The sequence below is a fragment of the Lissotriton helveticus genome, chromosome 1_1 (genome assembly GCF_964261635.1).
Source record: "Lissotriton helveticus chromosome 1_1, aLisHel1.1, whole genome shotgun sequence".
Classification (NCBI taxonomy): domain Eukaryota; kingdom Metazoa; phylum Chordata; class Amphibia; order Caudata; family Salamandridae; genus Lissotriton; species Lissotriton helveticus.
The window spans coordinates 1241381365-1241402699 of record NC_136057.1 but is presented as its reverse complement, the minus strand read 5'-3'; the positions used below and the strand labels follow the sequence as shown (position 1 = coordinate 1241402699).

Here is a 21335-nt window from a genome sequence, read left to right as displayed (position 1 = left end):
CTTGGCGTGCAGAAGAGGAACTGCTTGGAGATTTCCTCTGTTACGAAGACTCTTTCAATGCCGCCAAGGAGACCATAGAATGTCCTGCTTTTCCCAAATATGTAGAAATGTTGAATGCGGAAATTGAGCAGGAAGCAACGATTGCAGCCGAGATTGCCAGAGACAGTTCTCAGGACAGTCAGAGTTCTGCTTCATTGAGTCAGGATCCACTAGGAGGACCTGTTATCGAAAATGAAGCTGCCACTGCCATGAATGAAGTGGAAAGAGCCATGGCACATGCTCAGGAGGATGCGGTTAACTTAGAAGAGTTGGAAAGACAACTCAACGTTGAGCAGAGGAAAATATATGACGAAGTTACCATGCAAATTGATCATGGATTAAGTCATGACAAGAAAGAGTGCTCATGTACGTCGTTGAAGCCTGTCCGACTGTACGTGAGTGGAGAAGCGGGAACTGGAAAAAGTTTCCTCATTAAAGCAATTTCATGCTATTTGCAGGAAAGGACAGAGTCATCGCTTTCTTGTGTTGTCACCGCTCCAACTGGACTGGCAGCACATAACATTAAAGGGATTACTTTACATCGTTTACTGATGCTGCCAGTGGAGCATGACAACAAATTACAATATCACAAGCTATCTGGAGATGCTTGTTTTGAAGTTTCAAGAATCTTGAGGAAAATGAAACTTCTTATCATTGACGAAGTAAGCATGGTTTCCAATGTCATGCTTGCCCTTTGTGCATTTGAGAATGCAAGAAGTTCTCAAAACAGAGTATGATGTGTTATTTGGTGGCAAACACATCATTGTTTTCGGAGATCTTTTGCAGCTGACACCAGTGAAAGGGCAACCTGTGTTCAAAATGCTCACGCATGAAGATACCAGGAAGTGCCTAGGCAGCATTGGCAACGTCAATATATGGTTAAACTTCAATTATGCTGAACTGCATGAAAATATGCGTCAGGCGAAGGATGAAGTTTACAAGACTATTCTACAAGATGTTAGAATTGGAAAAGTGACCGAGCATGGGAAAGAAGCTTTACATGCACGATTACTGTCAAATTTATATCCAGAACAAGATGTTGTGCCTGAGAATATTTTTCAGAAAATTACTGATAAGAAATCTGGAATATGTTTGATGCCAACTCTTGCAGAATGTGCCAAATTCAACAACAAAATGTTGCATTTAGAAAAGCAAGAGATTGTGAAACTGGAAGCTATTGACAGAGTAGAGCATATGGGATCAACAATTATTTTGTCTGAGAATCTGAAAACAAAATTGGATTCATTAGAGAAGAGTATATCTAAAACTGCAGGTTTTGAAAAGACTCTGAATGTGTGCTTGAACTGCCGTATAATTTTAAGAAGGAATTTACATGTTGAAAGAGGTCTGGTAAATGGATCAATGGGTAATGTTGTTGATTTTGTAAAATACAGAAATAGAGATGGAATTGAATTTTTAAAAATTAAATTTGATGGCATTGAGGAAGTACAGCTAATTGGTCGTTGCTCTGCTAGATTTTTGCTTGTAAAAGACTTATATGTTCGCCGTAAGCAGTTTCCTGTTTGCTTGGCATATGCGGTGACAATCCATAAATCGCAAGGTTTAAGTGTAGACTGTGCATTGGTGAATATTGGCAGTTCTGTGTTCAAGGAGGGTATGGCATATGTGGCATTGTCACGAGTTAGAACTTTATCGGGATTGTACTTGATTGAGTGTGATGTCACAAACATTTGTGCGGATCTAGATTGTGTTAAGGAATACAATAGGTTAAGAAGAGAGTATGCGCCTCATTTGCCTCAGTATCCTTTGTTTGAGAAACGTGTGGTAGGCCGGAAACGAAGAAATGTGACCAATACTGGGGAGGTTGTAGCAAAAAGACGAAAAGTCGATGAACCTAAAATTACAAGCAGAAACAAAAAGGATTCTGTTGAAGATGTTGTTGGTTTTCAATTTGAAAACAGTTCTGGTGTCAACTGCTATGCTAATGTAGTGGTTAATGTTTTGTTTTCTCTAGAAAATGTAAAAGAAGAGATTGTGGTCAATTCTGATCAAAGATTTTGCAGTTTGTTAAATTCTGTGTTAGAGAAATGTAGCACTGATAGAACAAACATAGAAAGTGTGTCTGAAATTCGAAATCTGTTAGACAGATGTTCAGGCCAAACACAATTCTCTCAAAATATTCAGCAAGATTGTCAGGAGTTTTTAATGTATATGCTTGATGTATTGCATGCTGAAGGTGTAGATGTAGATCAGCTGTTTGGGCTTTCTTATCAATGGCAGCATGACTGCGAGAACTGTATGGTATCAAGTACTACTAGTGTAGATTCAGAAAGATTTATATATTTAACTTTGCCAGACAGTAAATCAGTCTCCTTTAATAAGCTAGTAAAAGCAGCTGATCACAACATGGAGTGTAGCCAATGTAAATCTGAAATGATGTCCACATTATTTATACGAACATATGGCCAGTATGTCATTTTAATGTTCCAACGATGTAGGCCTGATGGAACAAAATTGACAACTTTAATTAAAAATTTTGTAGCTTCGCAGTTGTCAATATCAGGAAGGACTTTTGTAACTGCAGCAATTATATATCATGACGGCCCTTCAATAACATCAGGACATTACACAGCTTATTTAAAGTCTAGAAATGGCTGGTCATTCTGCAACGATTCTGTTTTAATTTTCAAAAAAAATTGCCGTATGACCTTAAAAACTCTTACCTGGTGTTTTTAAAACCAAAATTTTAGGGAAATAATCTCGGGATGTGCTCTGTGGAATTTCAAGAAGTTCTAATGGCTCCTACACAATTTGGCCTTGAGGATAAGTGTAGTTCAGAGACATAACTTCTAACCATAAGACTGGACGTCATGGAGAAATAAGTGCACTTTGAATGAGTTCAGAAAAACTTTCTTTTTATAAGCTAATTGAAGCAGCCAATCAAAACATAGAGTAGAGGGAATGTAAGTCTGCAATGCTGTCTACTGTTTTACATTGCTTTGTGATTGAAAGTGATGTAGAGAATTAAATAATTGTACTAGTCATAGAGTTAGTGTAAGTCTGCTTCATAGTAAGCAGTATCAGTGTCATAGGAAATGTAGAACATGACTGAGCAAGAAGGGGAAGATATTACTATTCCAGGATTGTGAAAATGATCTTCAACATTTTAATTCTGAAAGTTGCAGAAATGCCAAATGACGGGATTGGCTTACAAGAAATCCAAGAGTTATAAATGGCTCTGACAAGATTTGGCCTTGTGGAAACTTGTGGTAGAGAGCAAGAAGTCATTTATTGCATGTAACATGTTTTTAAAAACGATGGAGATTTTCTTTCAGAAAGTGGCGGGCTGAAAGTAATAACAGCACAAAAGAGTGTAAGCTGTTCATAGGACATCCTTTGACGTCATGGAAAGTAAGTTAACTTTAAGGAGTTCTGAATTCTGATTTGTTATGTTGTATGGGTTTTTTAAACACAATCATTTTGATTGTGTTTTTTTCCCCCGCTGTTATATGATGAATACCTTCAAGTCACTGTTTTTAGTGAATTTTGATACATTCTGAGAACAGCAAAAATAAACCATTTAACATGTATAATTAATTCTGTACTGTTTGCATTTATGATGTATATGTAGAACTGTGTAGGAGGCATGGAGAAGGTGAGGCTTCTGTAAGTGTCAAAGTTGTTGCATGCAGTGCTGCACTTCTGCGTATTCTTTCATATGCTAGACTACATCTGCACAATGAGATACCTAAGCAAAGGAAACACAAGTGATGTGATTGTGAAATGAGCAAAATAAATTGCACGTATTTCATTTACATCACCTGTGTTTCCTATCATTACGAATCACATTGTGCAGATCAAGTTTAGGTCTGTCCAGGGAAACATAGGAGGTTTGGACTTTGTTCAAGAGTGCAGTGGACATGACTCACTTCATTGGTAGACCTTCACATATATTATGTCCTCTATTCTCTTCAACAACTCGAAATTTCATCTGCAACCCTGAGTAGGCCTCACCTCAAACAAACCTCTGGATAGGAGACATCGTATTGGCATCCTGAAGCAATTATTTAAAATTTTAGTGTCTTGCGACACTTTTCTGAGACAACAGCAATGCAAAAGATGCACCATGTTTTAAGATAGGCCTCACTTCATCTGCATCAAGATACTGTTAGTTTAAAATGTATATCTTTAGGACTGTGTAAGGGGCCTGGAGAAGCAGAAGCTTCTGTAAGTGTCAAAGTTGTTGAAAAACTGTTTGTCCTTCAATCTTTTCCCTTGTCTTTTGTAATTTTTAAATACATGTTTTAATATTTTTCAAATGTTTGTTCTCTCTTTCACAGATTGAAAGTATAAAAACAAAAAGTGAGTAATTTAACGACAATTATAAGGTAAATGTTTTGTACTCTTTTCGTTACATTTCTATCACATTTAACTACTATTAGTTCCACTGCTTCATTTCTTTAACCCTCAGTTTCCTGCCTTTGCTACTTCCCTCATTCCTTTCTCTATTACCTACTTACTCAACTCCTTCCACTCTTTTTGTCAGTCCCTCTCTTCTCATAGTTCCTCACTCTTGTTCACTCACTCCGTCTCTATTACTCTTAGTGTCTTTGACTGATCACTGTATCACTATTTGTTCATAATGCTTTCTCTGTGTAGTTGAAGCACACTAAGGGGCATATTATGAACACAGGCAATAAAATTATTGCTCTTTTTATTGGCAGAAAACTGGTGCAAAAGTGGTTTTAGCGGCAGTTTTCTGCCGCAAAAGCAGCTTTAGCGACACATTTCTGCCAATAAAAGCTGCAAAACTTTTATTGCCTATGTTGATGATATGGCTCTATGTTACTTACATTTCTTTGCTGTTTCAATTAATCTTTTTCTGTTATTTTTTGTTTTCTGTTTTCTATTTTTTCTCTCTGTTATTCCTCATGTTTTAATCTTATTTTGAACATTTACTCACATTCTCCAAGAAACTCTTCTTTGTTAATATTATACTCTCTTTTTTTTTCTTTCACTTCGTTATCTATTTTGTTTTTCACAATTATACCCTCTTCCGTCTTTTCTTCGGTAAATAGATCTATTAAACAGTATCTCTTCTTTACTCCCTATAGCTGTCTTTCTTTTAACATCACTCTCTGTTTACTTTCCTTATACTTACTCTTTTTTAAAAAAAAAAAAATAATTTTGGTTAGCTCCCGGTCCGCGTACCGGGAAGCTAACCGGGAAGCGAACCAAAAGAAATAGAGCTTGCCAGAGTGCTAAACATTCTAGCAATTTTTTTTGAAAGGGAAGGTAGTTCTGAAAAGAACTTTTTTTTAATATTTTTGTTGTTTTATATATATATTTTTTTTTTTGAATTTTTCTTTTTTTTTTTTGTATTTTTTGAACGATTTTATATTTTTTTGGGGTTTTTTTGGGGGGGGAAACAACAAAAAACAGGCATTGAAAAGGGCTCAACAGGAGCAAAAAAAAAATTACTGGGGGCGGTTAGGGCAATTATGATGTTCATAAGCCAGGTTGATGGCATTTATGCTCATATTGCCACATGCTAACAACGCACGACAGTGCATACAAGTGTGAATCATGTGACCAAAATGTTCTTGTATGTTTGGCACAGTTTCCCGTGCCTCTGCTGGTGTCAATGAAATGGATATTCTTGATCTGGCCACAGGAGTTGATCTTGGATTTTCCTGCAAATCCCGTATTTCCGCCCGGCTATAATTGAGTGGATGCTTCCTGGTCATGTGCCTGTGCATAGTATGGTTCCCATAACTATATTTCTTATCCGTCCCTCTGGATAATTTTTCTTTACAGATGAGGCAGGTGACATACCTCGCATTGACTTTTTTTTGGCCAGGAGGGATTGAATAAAACTGCCAGATGAAACTGGCTTTCTTATGGGAAACCCGGGGCACCTCTTCTAAGAACTGTGGTTCTTCTCCCTCCTCTTCATCCATTTCTTCCTCTTCCTCCTCAGTGTTGGTCATGACCTGGGGAGGTGGTCCTCTCTTCCCATGAGGAGGTGGAGGTGGTGGTGGGGGTGCACCAGCTGAAGCAACTACTGAAGCCATTTCTGATATAGTAATAAAGGTCTTCCTCTCACAATGATGAAAGTCAGAGTGAGGAAAGAAGGAGGGGTTTTCATCATTTGGGAAAAACAATACTTCTCAACCAATGAAAAGTGTTATTTTTAGGTCACCTGACCTAGCCTTACATCATTATGAAACCAAAAGTGAAATGAACCAATAAAAAGTTTTATTAACAAGTCACATGACCTCTCACGCTCATGTTACGCGCTGCGGAACGCGCCCCGGTTAGCTTCCGGGTCGCTGCGCTTCGCGCCTCGGTCCGCGCCCCGGGACACTTCCGGGTGCGCTAACGCGGTACGTCACAAGACGCATTACGCGGCAACGCGATACGTCGCGCTTTCGCGACGCGCCGCGGATCGCTTCCGGGGAGCTGCGTTTCGCGCCTCGGTCCGCGCCCCGGGGCACTTCCGGGTGCGCTAACGCAGTACGTCATAAGACGCATTACGCGGCAACGCGATACCGTCACTATGTTGATTTCTTACCGGTTCGCGGACCGGGTCGCGGCATCAATTTGAGCTAACGGAAAGCTTCCCGGTTCGCGGACCGGGAGCGAAACAAAAAAAATATTTTAAAAAAATTATTAATAAACATATAAAATATATTTTTGGATTTAAAGAAGAATACATTTTACAGCTATAGATATTAGCTTTTAAAAAACAAATGAAATTCACTGAAAAAACCATAGGTTATAGACCATATATAGTTAGGAATTAGCATTTACAAAACCTTGAAAATTCACTGAAAAAACCATAGGTTATACACCATATATAGTTAGGAATTAGCATTTAAAAAACCTTATTTTACTCACACAAAACCAATGAAATTCCATATATAGTTAGTTGTACTAACAATATATCGCGCACCCGCAATCCACTGCTGATCATGTCACATATTACATCATTCATGACATGGTCAGTGACATCACTGATGACATCACTGATGACATCTCAAATGACATCACTGATGACATCACTGATGACATCTCAAATGACATCACTGATGACATCACTGATAACATCTCATTTGACATTACTGATCACATCACTGATGACATCATTCATGTGATAATACGATGAACCTCTTCAGACTCTAATATAACCTTAGATACACTCAGTGTAAACAGACACTCACAGACTGTCACTCATCCATGTAGTTACTTACACACCTAGTCAGTCATGCAAAGAATCAATCACACCTCCATTTTCACAACTATACAGTTATACACACCTTACTTATTCAAACATATACTAAACATATTTACTCACTTATACAATCCTGGATACAAGTGCACAATGATCCATACAGCCACTCACACATTCACTGGCTCTTATGCACAGTTATTTATATATGTCAACTCTCACATGTACTGTATTTTACATATGTACTTACTTTGACATGTAGCACTGAGATATCTATTCACTCACCAATACAGTCATGCACACAGTCAACCGCCCATACAGCTGTTTCCACATGCACGTTTGAACCCATTCATCTATGCACAGAGTCATACACCTCCCAGCCACCCACACACACACTCAGTCTCCCATACAAATGCTTGGGCAACCAATCAATAACCCATATAGTTACTCATATAGCTACTGATCAACACATGCAGCAGTTTACAGAACAACAGACATAATGATGCACAAATTAAGACAGTTTAGTCACTAACCCATGCACTCAGTGAGACACATTTAACCACTCACTCATACAGTCAGTCATGCACCTACTAAATCCTTCATCCAGACACTTATACATCCACTCATTCTTAAATATGTAAGACATATTTTAACTTTACAGAAAAATACAGTCACTGGATGTTGTCATCAGTGATGTCATCAGTGATGTCATTTGAGATGTCATCAGTGATGTCATCAGTGATGTCATTTGAGATGTCATCAGTGATGTCATCAGTGATGTCACTGACCATGTCATGAATGATGTAATATGTGACATGATCAGCAGTGGATTGCGGGTGCGCGATATATAGTTAGTACAACTAACTATATATGGAATTTCATTGGTTTTGTGTGAGTAAAATAAGGTTTTTTAAATGCTAATTCCTAACTATATATGGTGTATAACCTATGGTTTTTTCAGTGAATATATATATATATCCAAAACTAGCAGATCCCATTCAGCTCCAGTTTCATTTATTAGCAGCATGCAGACAAAATCCTTCAGGTAGGTAAAAAACAATACAGCCATCTTGCAAGCCAGACGCGTTTCAGGAGTGAGTCCCTCATCAGTGGCTTCTTCGGAAGGGAAGTCGGAGTTAAGGCATCTTCAAACTCTTAAAGCATACTCCCGCCCAGGTGGGCATGGCCAAACAGGCATTCTGGGAGATAGAGTCCGAGCCCATCAAACCTCAGTGGGTGCTATCCCAAAGCTCGAGTGTCCTTGAATTGAAGGCAACCTGTCCTGAGAGTCTTATGCCCCGCTTTGTTGCTGCCATTCACGCTGTAAGCAAACACCACTCTGCAAAGGTGTCTGCTCTATATATATATATATATATATCCGCGCTGTTGCAAGTACATGCGGCCCAATAACACGCTATTTGGAACAAGTATACAAAAAACAGATAACCACACATTGTTACTACAGAGCAAAGCTATTAATAACACGATAGGAAATAACTAACTTTAAAAAAACACTGCTCCGTGCCTTACAGATTCCATTCTACAATCACTTTATAGAAGACAACAACTAGGGACCTACTTATAAAGCCCAGCAATCGGGAATTTACAGTTGTATGTTGATGGCGCTACAAATCATTTCTCACCCATCCTCCTTTTTTACCTGCTCTACTGTTTTTGATGCACATTTATAGATGTGATGGAAAAAAGCTGTGAAATTTGAAAAAGTCTAAGACATGCACATTTGTAGTTGTTGTTGTTGCAACAAACAGGTCGGGTGGGCTTAGCGTTCATTGTAAACCATCAGTATTATTGCCTCAGAAATGCATTCAAATTGTATCAGGAAGCAACTTACCTCCTTCTGGCTCAACACCATACACCTTTGTTGAAGGGGATGAAAGTTTAACAACAGATGCTATACCAGAAAGCAATCCACCGCCACCGCAGCAAACAACAATTACATCTGGGTTTGGAACCTCCTCCAATACTTCAAACGCTACGCTGAAGGAAAACAAACAATTTACTACTTGATGTTAGTGATTTCACAATGGAGGATTCAGTTTGTAGACAAATACTTTGGGAGGTTTGAACAAAACCAACCAAACAAATGTCAAATATGGAACATAGGTAAGATTTTAATTGACCATGTTCAGTGCTTAATTTGTAAAAGAAAAAAGAAATAATAATAAGTGTAAGGGCAGAAGGTATTTCACGAGATACCACTGCAGCGCTGCCAAGTCCCAGTGCCTCAGTTACTTTTTAACCGTGACAATTTAAATTATTCCATGTCACCAAAATTGTAAAAATGGTCGGGACGAGGTATCATTATTTTAATATAATCTGCATTTTAAATTACTCAATGTGCTTTTAAAAAAAATATACCAGTGTTCAGAAGCAATTGCCGGTGTTGAGAACAGACAGTGGAACAAATTAAGAACTGGCCTCATTCCGCCCACCCTTGGTGAGAACCCTGAATATATTAGCGACAGAAACTAATTAAATAGAGTAACCTTCTATTTATTTATATAGTTGTAATTGTAAAGGTCACCTACTTTGCATATCAGGATCAGGTATACACTGATGCAATTACTAAGACTAAGGATCTTCGGCCAGATTCATCAATGTCCCGTTTTGCGAGTCCTTAATAGCGATTATTAAGGAATCGCTATTAAAGACTCGCAAAACGGGATTCATGTAGAAATCTCAAAAATAATTGCGATTTCTACAGCTTCCTTATTTGCGATTAGCAAATTGCTAATCGCAAATGAGGATGCGATTTCAAGGGTGCCAGGGGTGTCCAAAGGACACCCTGTAGCACCCCTGAAATGAACATGTAGACTGATGTTGCGCACACACATGTCCAAAGGACATGTGTGTGTGTAACATACAACTTAGAAAAATGCACTAAAGTGCATTTTTCTAAGTTTTCGCTATTTACCATGAAGTCAGACTTCGCGGTAAATAGCGGCCAAAAATTGCGATTTCGCAATTTTAAAATGGTTCATGAATTGCATTTAAGGAATCTCAACTAGAGATTCCTTAAATGCAATTCCTCGCAATTTAGCGATTTCGCAATTTGCGATTTTTGCATTTGGGATGATGAATCCCAAATGCAAAAATTGCACTCGCAAAGGGCCAGATTCTCAGAATCTGGCCCTTTGCGAGCCGATTTTGACTTGATGAATCTGGCTGCTAGTCTTCTCTGCTCTGACCCTATTGTGGGAAAGGAGTTATTTTACTGAGCAAGGCGAGTTTGACACTTTTTCCAGTGACCACTGCACTGATCCGGTTATCAAAGAATATGTCTGAGTCACCGAGCCCAAGCAGTACTATGTATGGGTGAGCGCCATTTTTGAACAAACCTAGACCCAGGTGATTGGTGCTCATTCAAAACCGTTATGTCATGCTTGGTTTTCAATCTTATTCATTGTGGATCTTGATGGAACTACATCTGGTGCCCAAATTTGCATTTGAAGCTTGCAGGCCTTCATTTATTATTTCTGCATTAACTCCTAATTTGCTTCGGTTAGCATCTTTTTTAGGTCTCGCCTAGGCAGCACATGTGCTGTCTCTTCAAGACATGATGTATCTACACTGTGGACTCTGAGCATGCCTATTGTGTTTTATTTGTTCGCTTGTGTGCCGTTCTGAAAACCTTGCTTTTCAGTGGTGCATTGGTTGTATTTGTCCCTCCAAATGGGGTTAGATACATTTTATATTTTTTGAGCCCACTTGTCATTTGGTTTATCAGATTAGCACCCGCTTCACGGGCACGGCGCGACTAGTTTTATATGTTTTAGAGGAGGTACCATGTGTGTTTTTGGAGACAGAGTGTGCGAGGTTTGAGGTGGGCTGGGGCGGGTGCTCTATGGAGAATGGCTGGATCATTGTTCCTATGTTTACATTCTTTGGGCTTGGGCGATAGTGTTTGTGCTGTTATTCTTGTGGATCGCACAATAAGGCATTCATTGTATGTTGTCAAGAGGACAGCTGGATGATTATGCCTTTGTAATTAATATCTGTGCTTGGGCATTAAGAGTTGTGTGGTTACCATTGCTAAGGCGTTCCATTATATGGAAAAGAATGTTGTGCGGCTGACGGGTGCAGCAACCATTTGCATGTTCTTAGTAAGGCTCCCAAGTTGGATCACTCCTTCCTTGTCTTGGTCGTAATGCATAACCTTTGGGACTTGGGGGTTTTTGCTCTGACATGTTGCCATAGCACCTTTAAGGATTCAACTTTTAAGGACCTTATTGAATTGTAAACTAACATCTCAATTGTAGATTGCTATGGATGATTGCCGTTGGTTTAATTGCGGTTCCTACGTTACAGTGCCGGAAATGCAGCTGAATACATTGTTTTAATAGGGCATTTCCTTAAGGCTACGGGCAGATAATGAAGCGCGACAGTTGGTGACAGCCTTGTTTCAAAGGCTCTGACCTCTGCAGGGAGCAGGCCAGGCTCACTCTCCACCCTCCTTCCGGACCCCAAATACAGGCCCAGCTGCAGCATGAGTGTTGAGGCCTATAGACCCAGCTCTCAGACTCTCACCTTTTTGGACATCGAGGAAGCCAAGCTGCTGGGCGATGACACCCAGGGCTCCAAGTTCAGGTCACCAACTTCACCTTACCCAGCCAGACTCAGACTGAGGCACAGCCAGAACCTGCGCCGTCCATTTTGGCTACTCTCCCAGTTCGGAACTGATTTTCTTTCCTCTTGTATTTTTTTTTCTTCCTCCTGTTGGCTCTGCTGTGATTGGGGTGGGAGTATCTGCTCCTAATGGCTCGAAAATGGACGCTGAGCCGCCCCACCTCCTGTGAGGGTCATTCTGGAGGAGGGCTTCCAGGGCGGTGGCCCCTTACCCCAGAATCTGCCACATGATCTAAGCAGCCCCGACGAGTGGCACAAGCCTCCCCTCCCCTTCCCTGCACCTAGCACTGGCGCTCTGATCCAACCTCCCCATGCAGCAAGGACTGTACCAAGTGTACACGTGATTTGTCGCCCCTCAGGGTTACATCATAGCGCCTTCTAGCACACGAAAACAGCTATAATGTGACTTTAACCGTGTATAATGTGATGTGTAAGTAGCCCCTGGGACAGCATCTCTGGGAGGGGTCTGAGAACTATACATGGTCAACTAATATAGATGAGCTAAAAGGTGTACATCACCAAATGCCCTTTTGTCTCTGGGTCCTAAAAGTGCAGAGTATGGTGTCCAGGGATGTTTGCTGTCTCGTATGATAGTGCAGGTGATTGCCTGAAACACCTTGTGGGAATTGTTATAATAAGGAAGAGGACGCGACTCCCTCACAATCGTCAGACCCCTCCTTTTCTTATGGTCTACATATGTATCAAGACTCGATTTGTATTTGATCCCCCCTGCTCTGCCGGGGCTGGGTTTTCTAAAGGTGTATGCTGGCTTCACAGTATGTTGCACCGCTTTTGGAGGCATGCTGTTGGGAAGCCCAGTCAACATTGTGTCCACTCCAATAGGTCTATGGAATTTTCAATACTCTTTGGGGGTTCCTCTAGCAGTAGGTATTAGAGTGCAGATATCCACCCTCAATTCCTTTTCCACCTCTCCGGATCTAAACATATGGCTAGGATGAACCTGTTACCTTACTTAGCAGGTTTATGTGTCCTACCTGTCATCTAAGTGTACTCTTGCACTTCTCTTCTGTAGTGTCCTACTGCCTGCTCAAGCACTCTTTTAGGATAGTGTTTCCTGTGCCCCTTATGCTTAGGAATAAGGGTGGGCATTTATTTTTATTTTTTTAATTTTCAAAAAAACCTTTATTGTACCTTACTGCAAATACACAGCACGTGGCCTACAACCCGCAACCGGGCCGGCCGCAAGTTAAATTCGATATTCATGTATCAAGAGTCCCAGCAAGCATAGCAGCAGTGGTCAACAACATGTTACTATAACCAGGTATTATGTCAGTCTAACGTGTTGCATTGTCAATATACAGTTACAATCGGTCTTATTTCGGTATACATCAGTAACATCAAATAAGTGTAATTCCGCCCAACCCAACAACCCAGAATCCAATTTAGACAGCGGTGAAAAGTATTGATTATCAGAAGACAGGCAAGGTAAGCAGGGTCCGAGTTGTCGCAGTAGCGATATGGGCATTAGTCATAACTAGCAATCATATACAAGGCACATGAAGCAGTGATAGCACGTATTGGAACAGCGAGGCTTGGTCAAATAGCAAGTTCATGGTGACCAGTCACACGATAAGATAGGGAGCATTGATACCATAATCGGAACTCAACTGCTGGAATCAACCCAGTATTCCACTCAGGTACTACACTCCCGCATCAAACAGACATCAGTCACTGTCGATGCCTAGATAGCATGTATGCAGTGTAGGGGCCCCAAACATCCAGCGGGCGCGAGCTAGCAGGCAGTTCTTCATAATAACAAGTCAGCTGATCACGACAATATGCCATGTCTTGTAGCCATAGTTTGACATCAGGTGCCCGTCTACCACCCCAGCAAGTCGCCACCTTCCGCTTAGCGATCTGCAACGCCAATGACACCAGTTTCCTCACGCCGACTGGTACTCCAGTTGTCATACCCAGTAGGCATAGGCGCGGATCTTTGGCAATCTCAATTGATGTCATATCAGATAACGCTGTAGTCACCTCGCCCCAGAAGTCAGACACTCGTGCGCATTCCCAGGCCAAGTGGAAGAAGTCAGCGCCATCCAAGCCGCAACGCGCACAAACAGATGATTCGCGGAGACCGTACCTGGCTAATTGTGCAGGCGTATATTACCATTGCTGCAAGAACTTATAATGAATACGTCGAAAATTCCCATTCGCTGCAAATTTACCGGTCATAGAACAGCATTCAGTCCATTCATCATCAGTCAAGGGGTCAGGTAAACAAGCATCCCATCTTGCCTTCGCAGCCTCACCCCCTCCTCCCTCATCCTCTTGTGATGCTTTATACAGTCGCGATATCAGCTTTGCCCTAGTAGTTGTTGTGTATATTATCTGTAAGGCTCCGAGCACTAGCGGCTCCGCTGGAAAAGAGGAGTATAAGGCTCGTAACGCTGCTCGCAACCTAACATAAAAAAAGGTCGCCATAGTTGCATTTGGTGTCTGATCCAATAGATTCTGTAATGGGAGAAACTGAGCATTCGGAAAAATATCGCCCATAGTGGTTACCCCGGCTCCCTGTAACAACTGTATCGCTCCCACCTCTCCTGTAACCGAGATATCTGCATGATATAGCAACGGCATTCCCGGTGCATATAGTGGTAGTCTGTTAGAACGCTTGCCCAGATCTCCCCATGCCTTGGACGTGCACTGCACCGTGTCCACTTCGCCTTTCTCGTATACAGAATGAGAATTAACTATCATCGCCTTCAGGGGTAGTGGCTGTACCGCACTGGCTTCAAGAGCCACATGCGGTGTGTACGGTGGTGCCGAAAGCCAATAAGTGGCGAAATGGGCCTGTGCGCACAGGTAATATAGTTTCATGTCAGGTACGGCAAACCCACCCAGCTCATATGGCTTTGTTAGGGTATCCCACTTCACTCGCGGTTTCTTCCCTCCCCATGCTAGTGTGAGTAACAATGATTGAAGCTGTGCAAAAAAATGCGATGTTAAGGCAATTGGTATATTAACGAAATAGTACAGAAATTTAGGCAGGACTACCATTTAAATCAGAGAGATCCGGTCGGCAAATGAGAGTGGTAATCGTATCCAACGGGTCACCTGATCTTCCAACTTGGAAACAGCCACTCCGTAGTTGGCTCTGACCATCTGTTGGACATCTCTGTGCACCCAGACTCCCAGGTACCGAACAGGTTCTGTGGCCCATGCTAAGGGAAACTCCAGCACAAACGGTTGCGTGTTATCTGTGAGAGGTAATATTATGGATTTGTCCCAGTTAATGGTAAGGCCAGAGAAGTGCCCGAATCGAATGAAGTCCCGAAGTATTTTCTCCAAATTTTGGACAGGTTCCCTCACAAAAAGGACCATATCATCGGCGTACATGGACACCGCTAGGGATCTAAGAGGGACTCGTAATGCCGTGTCCGCATATCTCTGTCTCAAGATACATGCTAGGGGTTCCATTATGATGGCAAACAGTAAGGGCGAGAGTGGGCAGCCCTGTCTAGTTCCTCTCTGCACAGAAAATGGGGCCGACACATGACCGTTCACCCTTACTCGTGCAATTGGGTTAGTATAAAGCAAGGTGATCAAGGATATGAAGAAGGAGGGCACCCCCATGCGGTGTAGCACCGCTATCATATATTTACAGGCCACTGAATCGAATGCCTTGGCAGCGTCCAATAGCACAGCCACCGCAGCAAGGTCTGGCTTAAGGAGATGTAGAACAGCGAATAGTGCCCTTAAATTATGCGTTGTAGATCGAAGGGGAACGAAGCCTGACTGGTCCGGTAGGACCATACCAGGTAATATCAAGCGTAGTCGTGTTGCTAGCCCTTTGGCAATGATTTTGACGTCCGTATTCATCAGAGATAGTGGTCTGTACGACTCGCATTGATTTCGTGGCTTGCCCGGTTTTGGTAGGGCCACCAGCAAAGCTTCCCTCATCGTGGCCGGTAATTGTCCCTGCTCCAAGGCCTCATCAAGGACCAATGCCAAATGTGGCAACAGCAGGTCTACAAACTCTTTATAGAACTCAGATGGCAATCCATTAGTGCCTGCCGCCTTGCCACTCGGCAGAGCCGCAATTGCGTCGCGGATCTCCCCCTCCGTGATATGATGCATTACAAAATCTTGTTGACCCTTCGACAGCCAGACCAGTGCTATGTCCTCCAAGTAGTGTGCAATGTCCTCCTGTCCAGCAGTGTCCCTATGCCCATACATCTGTTCATAATACTGTACGAAGCAAGCCAAAACACCATCCGCACTTGTTACATTCACATCCCCATCCATGATTTCTTGCACTCCACAGTGCCGAGCCCACGGTTCTTTAATCCTGTCTGCCAGCCCTCGTCCTGGTCGCCCACCCTCTCCATAATACCTTGCTCTAGTACATTTGGACAAAAAGGTCATCTCTTGGTCAGCTAGTTCGTTATACTCAGAGACCTTCAGCCGTATGTCAGCCAAGAGAGATTCGGCTGGTTGTAGTTCATGCTGACGTTCTAGAGAAAGCAGTTCGCGCTCCAACCTGGCCATGGAGTCTCTCAATGATTTGAGCACACCAGACTGCATACCAATACACATTCCCCTTACAGTCACCTTGAAGGCCTCCCACACAGTTCCCATGTCTCTCACAGATCCCACATTCTTAACAAAGAAATCCTCAATGCCTGTTCTCAGCTCTTCACGGAAGACTATATCCGTTAAAGCACCAGATGGCAGACGCCACGAGAAGGGTGCAGGTGTATGCGATGGCCAGCCTACTTCCATCAGCACCGGGGCGTGATCAGACAGCGTACGTGGAAGATGGCACACCTTCATCACCCATCCACTTACATCTCTCGTCACCAGCCAATAATCCAAACGCGACCAGGTGTCATGCGCGGACGTATAACAAGTACCCTCACGCTCACCGGGATGTCCAAGTCTCCACACATCTACCAATCCGAATCCACTCATGCCATCACAAACCGCAGAGACTGCCTTTTTAGCGGTGCAGGGACGGTCATCTTTCTTATCCAGCGTATTGTTAATCGTTACATTTAGATCCCCCCACAGACAATTGCGGAGGGAGGTAGGGAATATACCTTGTTCCATAGACTAATATAGAACTCTGGGTCATCAACATTCGGGCCATATACATTGACCATTGTGACCAATGTACCGCACAGCTTCCCATGCAATATTATATATCTAACCTCTCCATCGATTTCCTCGTGGATCGAGACAAATGGCACATTTTTCTTAATTAGTATCATGACCCCCCGGGCATAAGAGGAGTAAGCGGAAGCCAGTCTAGTACCCGCCCATTGTCTAGCAACCGTTTCAGCAGCTCGCCCCCTAAGGTGTGTCTCTTGGAGAAGTCTGCCCCCATTATCCATGTGACCTGTCGTGGTGTATCCTTCCAAGCAAAGCTATCGTGACCATTGCCCAGTACCAGTTATTAAGCATAGAATAACAAAGCAACCAAGTAATCGCCAGTTCCTTCTCATAAGCTAACCAAATAAGTAGCCAACCAACCCCTGACCCGTCTTCCATCCCACCCAACTGCACATCCATACCAGCAGAAGCGCTGAGTAAGGCCTGGATTCTTCGAACCTCCCCAGTCCCCCCCCACCCACTTCAGCTCCCCCAACCTGCCAAAGCCATTCCCCACCCCCCCAATTCCAAACTCCCAACCCTGCTCCAAACATTATGTGGGGTACTCCTATACGAGGGGCTCTAGAGGCGCACATCTCCCGTAAATGGTGATAAACGGGAGGTGACCGAGCCAGGTATGAGATCTGCACGTCCTCACCACCTTAGAATCATGTCCCTATAATGCAGCAGCTGATCGTCTCATAATGCAGGGACTTTACTCCGAAAAATTTACCAGTAAAGTCGCGGTGCCTTCTTGAGCAGAGAGCAGCTCTATCACACACATTATCCTGCGCCATTATTTAACCAGCAGAGTCCATATCTCTCGCGCCTGCTCCCTTCCAGGCAAGGATAATATCATAGCACCTTCTGCGTGTCCCATCAACTATACATGTATATGAAGCAGCATTTGTGCAGCGTCAAGCAAAACATTCGTGATCATCAGTGAAAGCCCGCATCCCTCATCGTCACCACCCAGAGAATTACAGCTGTTAAATCCTATCGGGGGATGTAACTGTATGGGCAATCGCAGCTTATCTGTAAGGATGAATAAGATATCCCGTACCCAGCAAACATCCTTATTTCGTTATAGTGACGCTCTATAAACCCAACAGCACTTTGAGAAGTAGCGTGCCCCAACAGACATCAGCTTAAGAAAGCGTATCATATCCACATCACATCCCCTACACTGAAGTGCATATCTAGGTGCCAGTTATGTAATTCAAGAATCATGGACACAATCAGTGCATAAGTCCTGCAAGACTAGAAAAATCGGCCCTCTCTATCATTGAAGTCATGTTAAACACCCTCCTCCACTGTAAAGCTACATTTGTTCAGTTCTTGGGAGAGGGCATCACAGTGTACAGGAGCTGCCGCCCCCCGATAGTAGTGCCTATAGGCCCGAATAACTCCAAACGTTAGATAGTCTTGTCGATCCATTCCTCATCTCCTTCCTGCGCCATAGTGGAATCTCGCTTTCGCTTTTTTTTGTTTTTTAGCATAATCCATGGCCGCTTTCGTCGACGTGAAAATCTTATTGTCTGATGGGGCTCCAATCCGCAGTCTAGCCGGATACAGCATGGCGTATGGTATTTCTTCCGTCCTGAGCAGCTGCTTCACACCATTGAATTCTTTCCGTGCCGTTTGTACCGCCATCGTGAAATCAGGAAAAAAACTCCAATTTATTGCCCTGATAGTCTATGACGCCCTTCTCTCTCGCCAGACGTAAGATTGCATCTCTGTCTTTATAGTTGAGTATGCGGGCGATGATGGGGCGGGGAGGCAAACCAGGCGCCGGTCGTTTCCCCAGGGAGCGGTGCGCTCTCTCAACTATAAACACCTTAGACAGGTGCTCAGCCCCAAACAGGTCTATAATTAAGCGTTCCATTAAATCTTCCATTTTGCCAACATTTGTGGATTCCGGCAGCCCCGTGACGCGAATGTTGTTGCGTCGGGACCGCCCCTCCAACTCCTCATTCTTACCCTGAATAACCGCCAGTACACGTTCCATGTTGAACACTTTAGTATTTACTGTGGCAAGGCCATCCTCTGTGGCCGATACTCTCTGCTCCACCTCGTTCATTCTTTCATTCTGTCTATCGAACTGCGTAGCCATATGATCCAGCCTAAGGTTAACCGCCTCCATCGTGCCCTCTATGGATTGCAATGTTCTTTGCATGGCCATTAGCGTTGTTTCCAAGTTCGGCGTCCCACCCGACGCCCCAGCCGTCTCAGTGTCCGGCGGTGACTGTGAGGAGGATAACGTGGTTCTCTTCGTATCAAAGTTTAATTTAGGCTGGTTCCTCTCCGGCCTGCCCATGCTGCCACCGATGTAAAATGGCGGCCGCCGCTATTCCCTGGCCCGCGCAGCGGCAATCTGGCTATAAATAATGCGTAGAGAGCAACTAGCGATCAGGAGGCACCTCGTGCACAAACTTATTTATGGCGTTAGGCGCTCCAAGCAATGTCCGCTACAGCGTCTCACAAGGGCAGAGTTACAGGCACCTTATCTGCGCCACCACCTCCAAATATCCACAAGCAGAGCGCAATGTCGGGGCTACCTCCTCCTCAAATATCAGCCTTCCCTCCTCTGTCAATGAGCCGATGTGGAACCTCACGGTGTCTTCACACGGCAGCCCCGTACAACGCCACCGCCGCCCTGCCTCTTCCTGACTGCCACCAGGCCCGCATCCCACCCAGCCAGCCGCAGTTCGCGCGGAGCGGCCCAGTTCGGCCTAGTGCCGCGTCCGCAGCCCCGGCCTCTCCGAGACCGCTTCCCCACTCACCGCTACCAGCGCAGGCGAACGCGAACCCCGGCCACAGCCGTCCGTCTCAGCCGCCGATCCACAGGCTATCGCAGAACACCAGCTCTCCCTCAAGTGCCGGCCCGTCATGTCTCCACAGCCTGGGGCTCTAGCCGCACATGCAGCAGGACCGCTTCACTTTCGCCGGCTCCGCTCCGTCTCCGCCGTCGCGGGAGAGTCCGATCTCAACAGGGCGGCTTCCTTGACAGAGTAGCCGCGCCTCTGATTTCTCTCCAAACGGACTGTAGTCGCCGGGAAACCTCTCCAGTTTGCGCCACAGATAATCAGGCACTCGTGACCGCCAAATTGTTTAGTGGTAACGGCAGGATGTGTCGGATAATTAAATAATTTTTGCTTGGTCTGGCGGAGCCTCACATGAGTGCGGCCATCTTGCCGTGCGCCCTCTAGCGCCCCGGGCATTTTTAAATATAACAAAAAACATATAATAAATATAGCTGCCTTGGTCAATCCTGATCTCTCCAGAGGCTGCCTGCTGCTCTCTTATTTGTGCCTCTTAAATGTCTCCCCACTCCCCCTTCAAAAATCCTTTCTAATAGCATCCACGACCCTCCCTATCCAGTCTTTAATACCACCCTAGAGCCCACCAAATCTGTCTTTAATGCTACAATGGTCCCTCCTGGACCCTCTTCAATACCTCAATGGACCCTCCCTAAACAATCTTTAATGCTTGGCTGGTCCCTTCCTGACCCTCTTTAATACCGCCTTGATCCCTACCTAACCCCTCTAGTATTTTCATTTGCTCTATTTAAAGCCTTTTTAGTTCACCCACGACCTATATTATTATTGTTAATAAATAACATTATTGTTTAAATAGTTTTAAATATTGACTCAATATGTTTAGTATTAAATATTTCCACAAATAATAATGCTTAGGACTAATAATGATAATTATTAACCGTTGTAATTAGAAGTTACAATAATAGGACATGCTAAACAATTGCGAATGGAGTACTTACAGTGCTGTTGCACAGGGCGCTAAATAAAGTGAAAGCACCCGATGTCAAGTGTGTGAGTTCAGGGCAAGGACATCTTAAGGATTTTGGGGCACTGGGTTAAATGTATTTTAGGGGCCCCTTTTCGGACCAGCTTTTATATTGTAATCCAATTTCAGCTCTTTCAATGACCTCTTTGGCCAGGTCACTGAGTGCACCTGCGCACTCGTCCAAATTCCAAATGTGTTTACATATCATATTCAGGGATAGTGACAATATTGTAACACAGCAGCAGCTGTCTAATATGACTGCAAATAATCTCTGACACCCTCCCATTTCTCCTAAAACAATTTTTTTTAATGGAGGTAGCATAAAACATAAACACAGCTTTTCTCTGTAAAATGTATGTAGTAGACTCTCACATAGCACCCACATTAAAAATAAATGAAAGGAAAACGGTCTTTAAAACAGTCTATTTAAGAATTATTTAAGGTCATCAGAGAAAGAGACTGTAGAACAGGGTTGGCTTTATCAAAGGGCCCCCTGAAAGCCTTGGGGCCCCGGGCCACAGTCACTTTGCCCATG

At 43.5% G+C, this 21335-nt stretch overlaps 1 protein-coding gene across 1 annotated transcript in view; it reads right to left on the bottom strand.

Moving 5' to 3' along the window:
* Positions 1-21335, bottom strand: part of LOC144822379 (L-threonine dehydratase catabolic TdcB-like) — a 189853-nt gene that overhangs the window by 131351 nt on the left and 37167 nt on the right. Inside the window, exon 5 of the mRNA XM_078679827.1 lies at positions 9084-9229. Within this exon, the coding sequence (XP_078535953.1) occupies positions 9084-9229 (146 nt within the window). The remainder of the gene's footprint in view (positions 1-9083; positions 9230-21335) is intronic.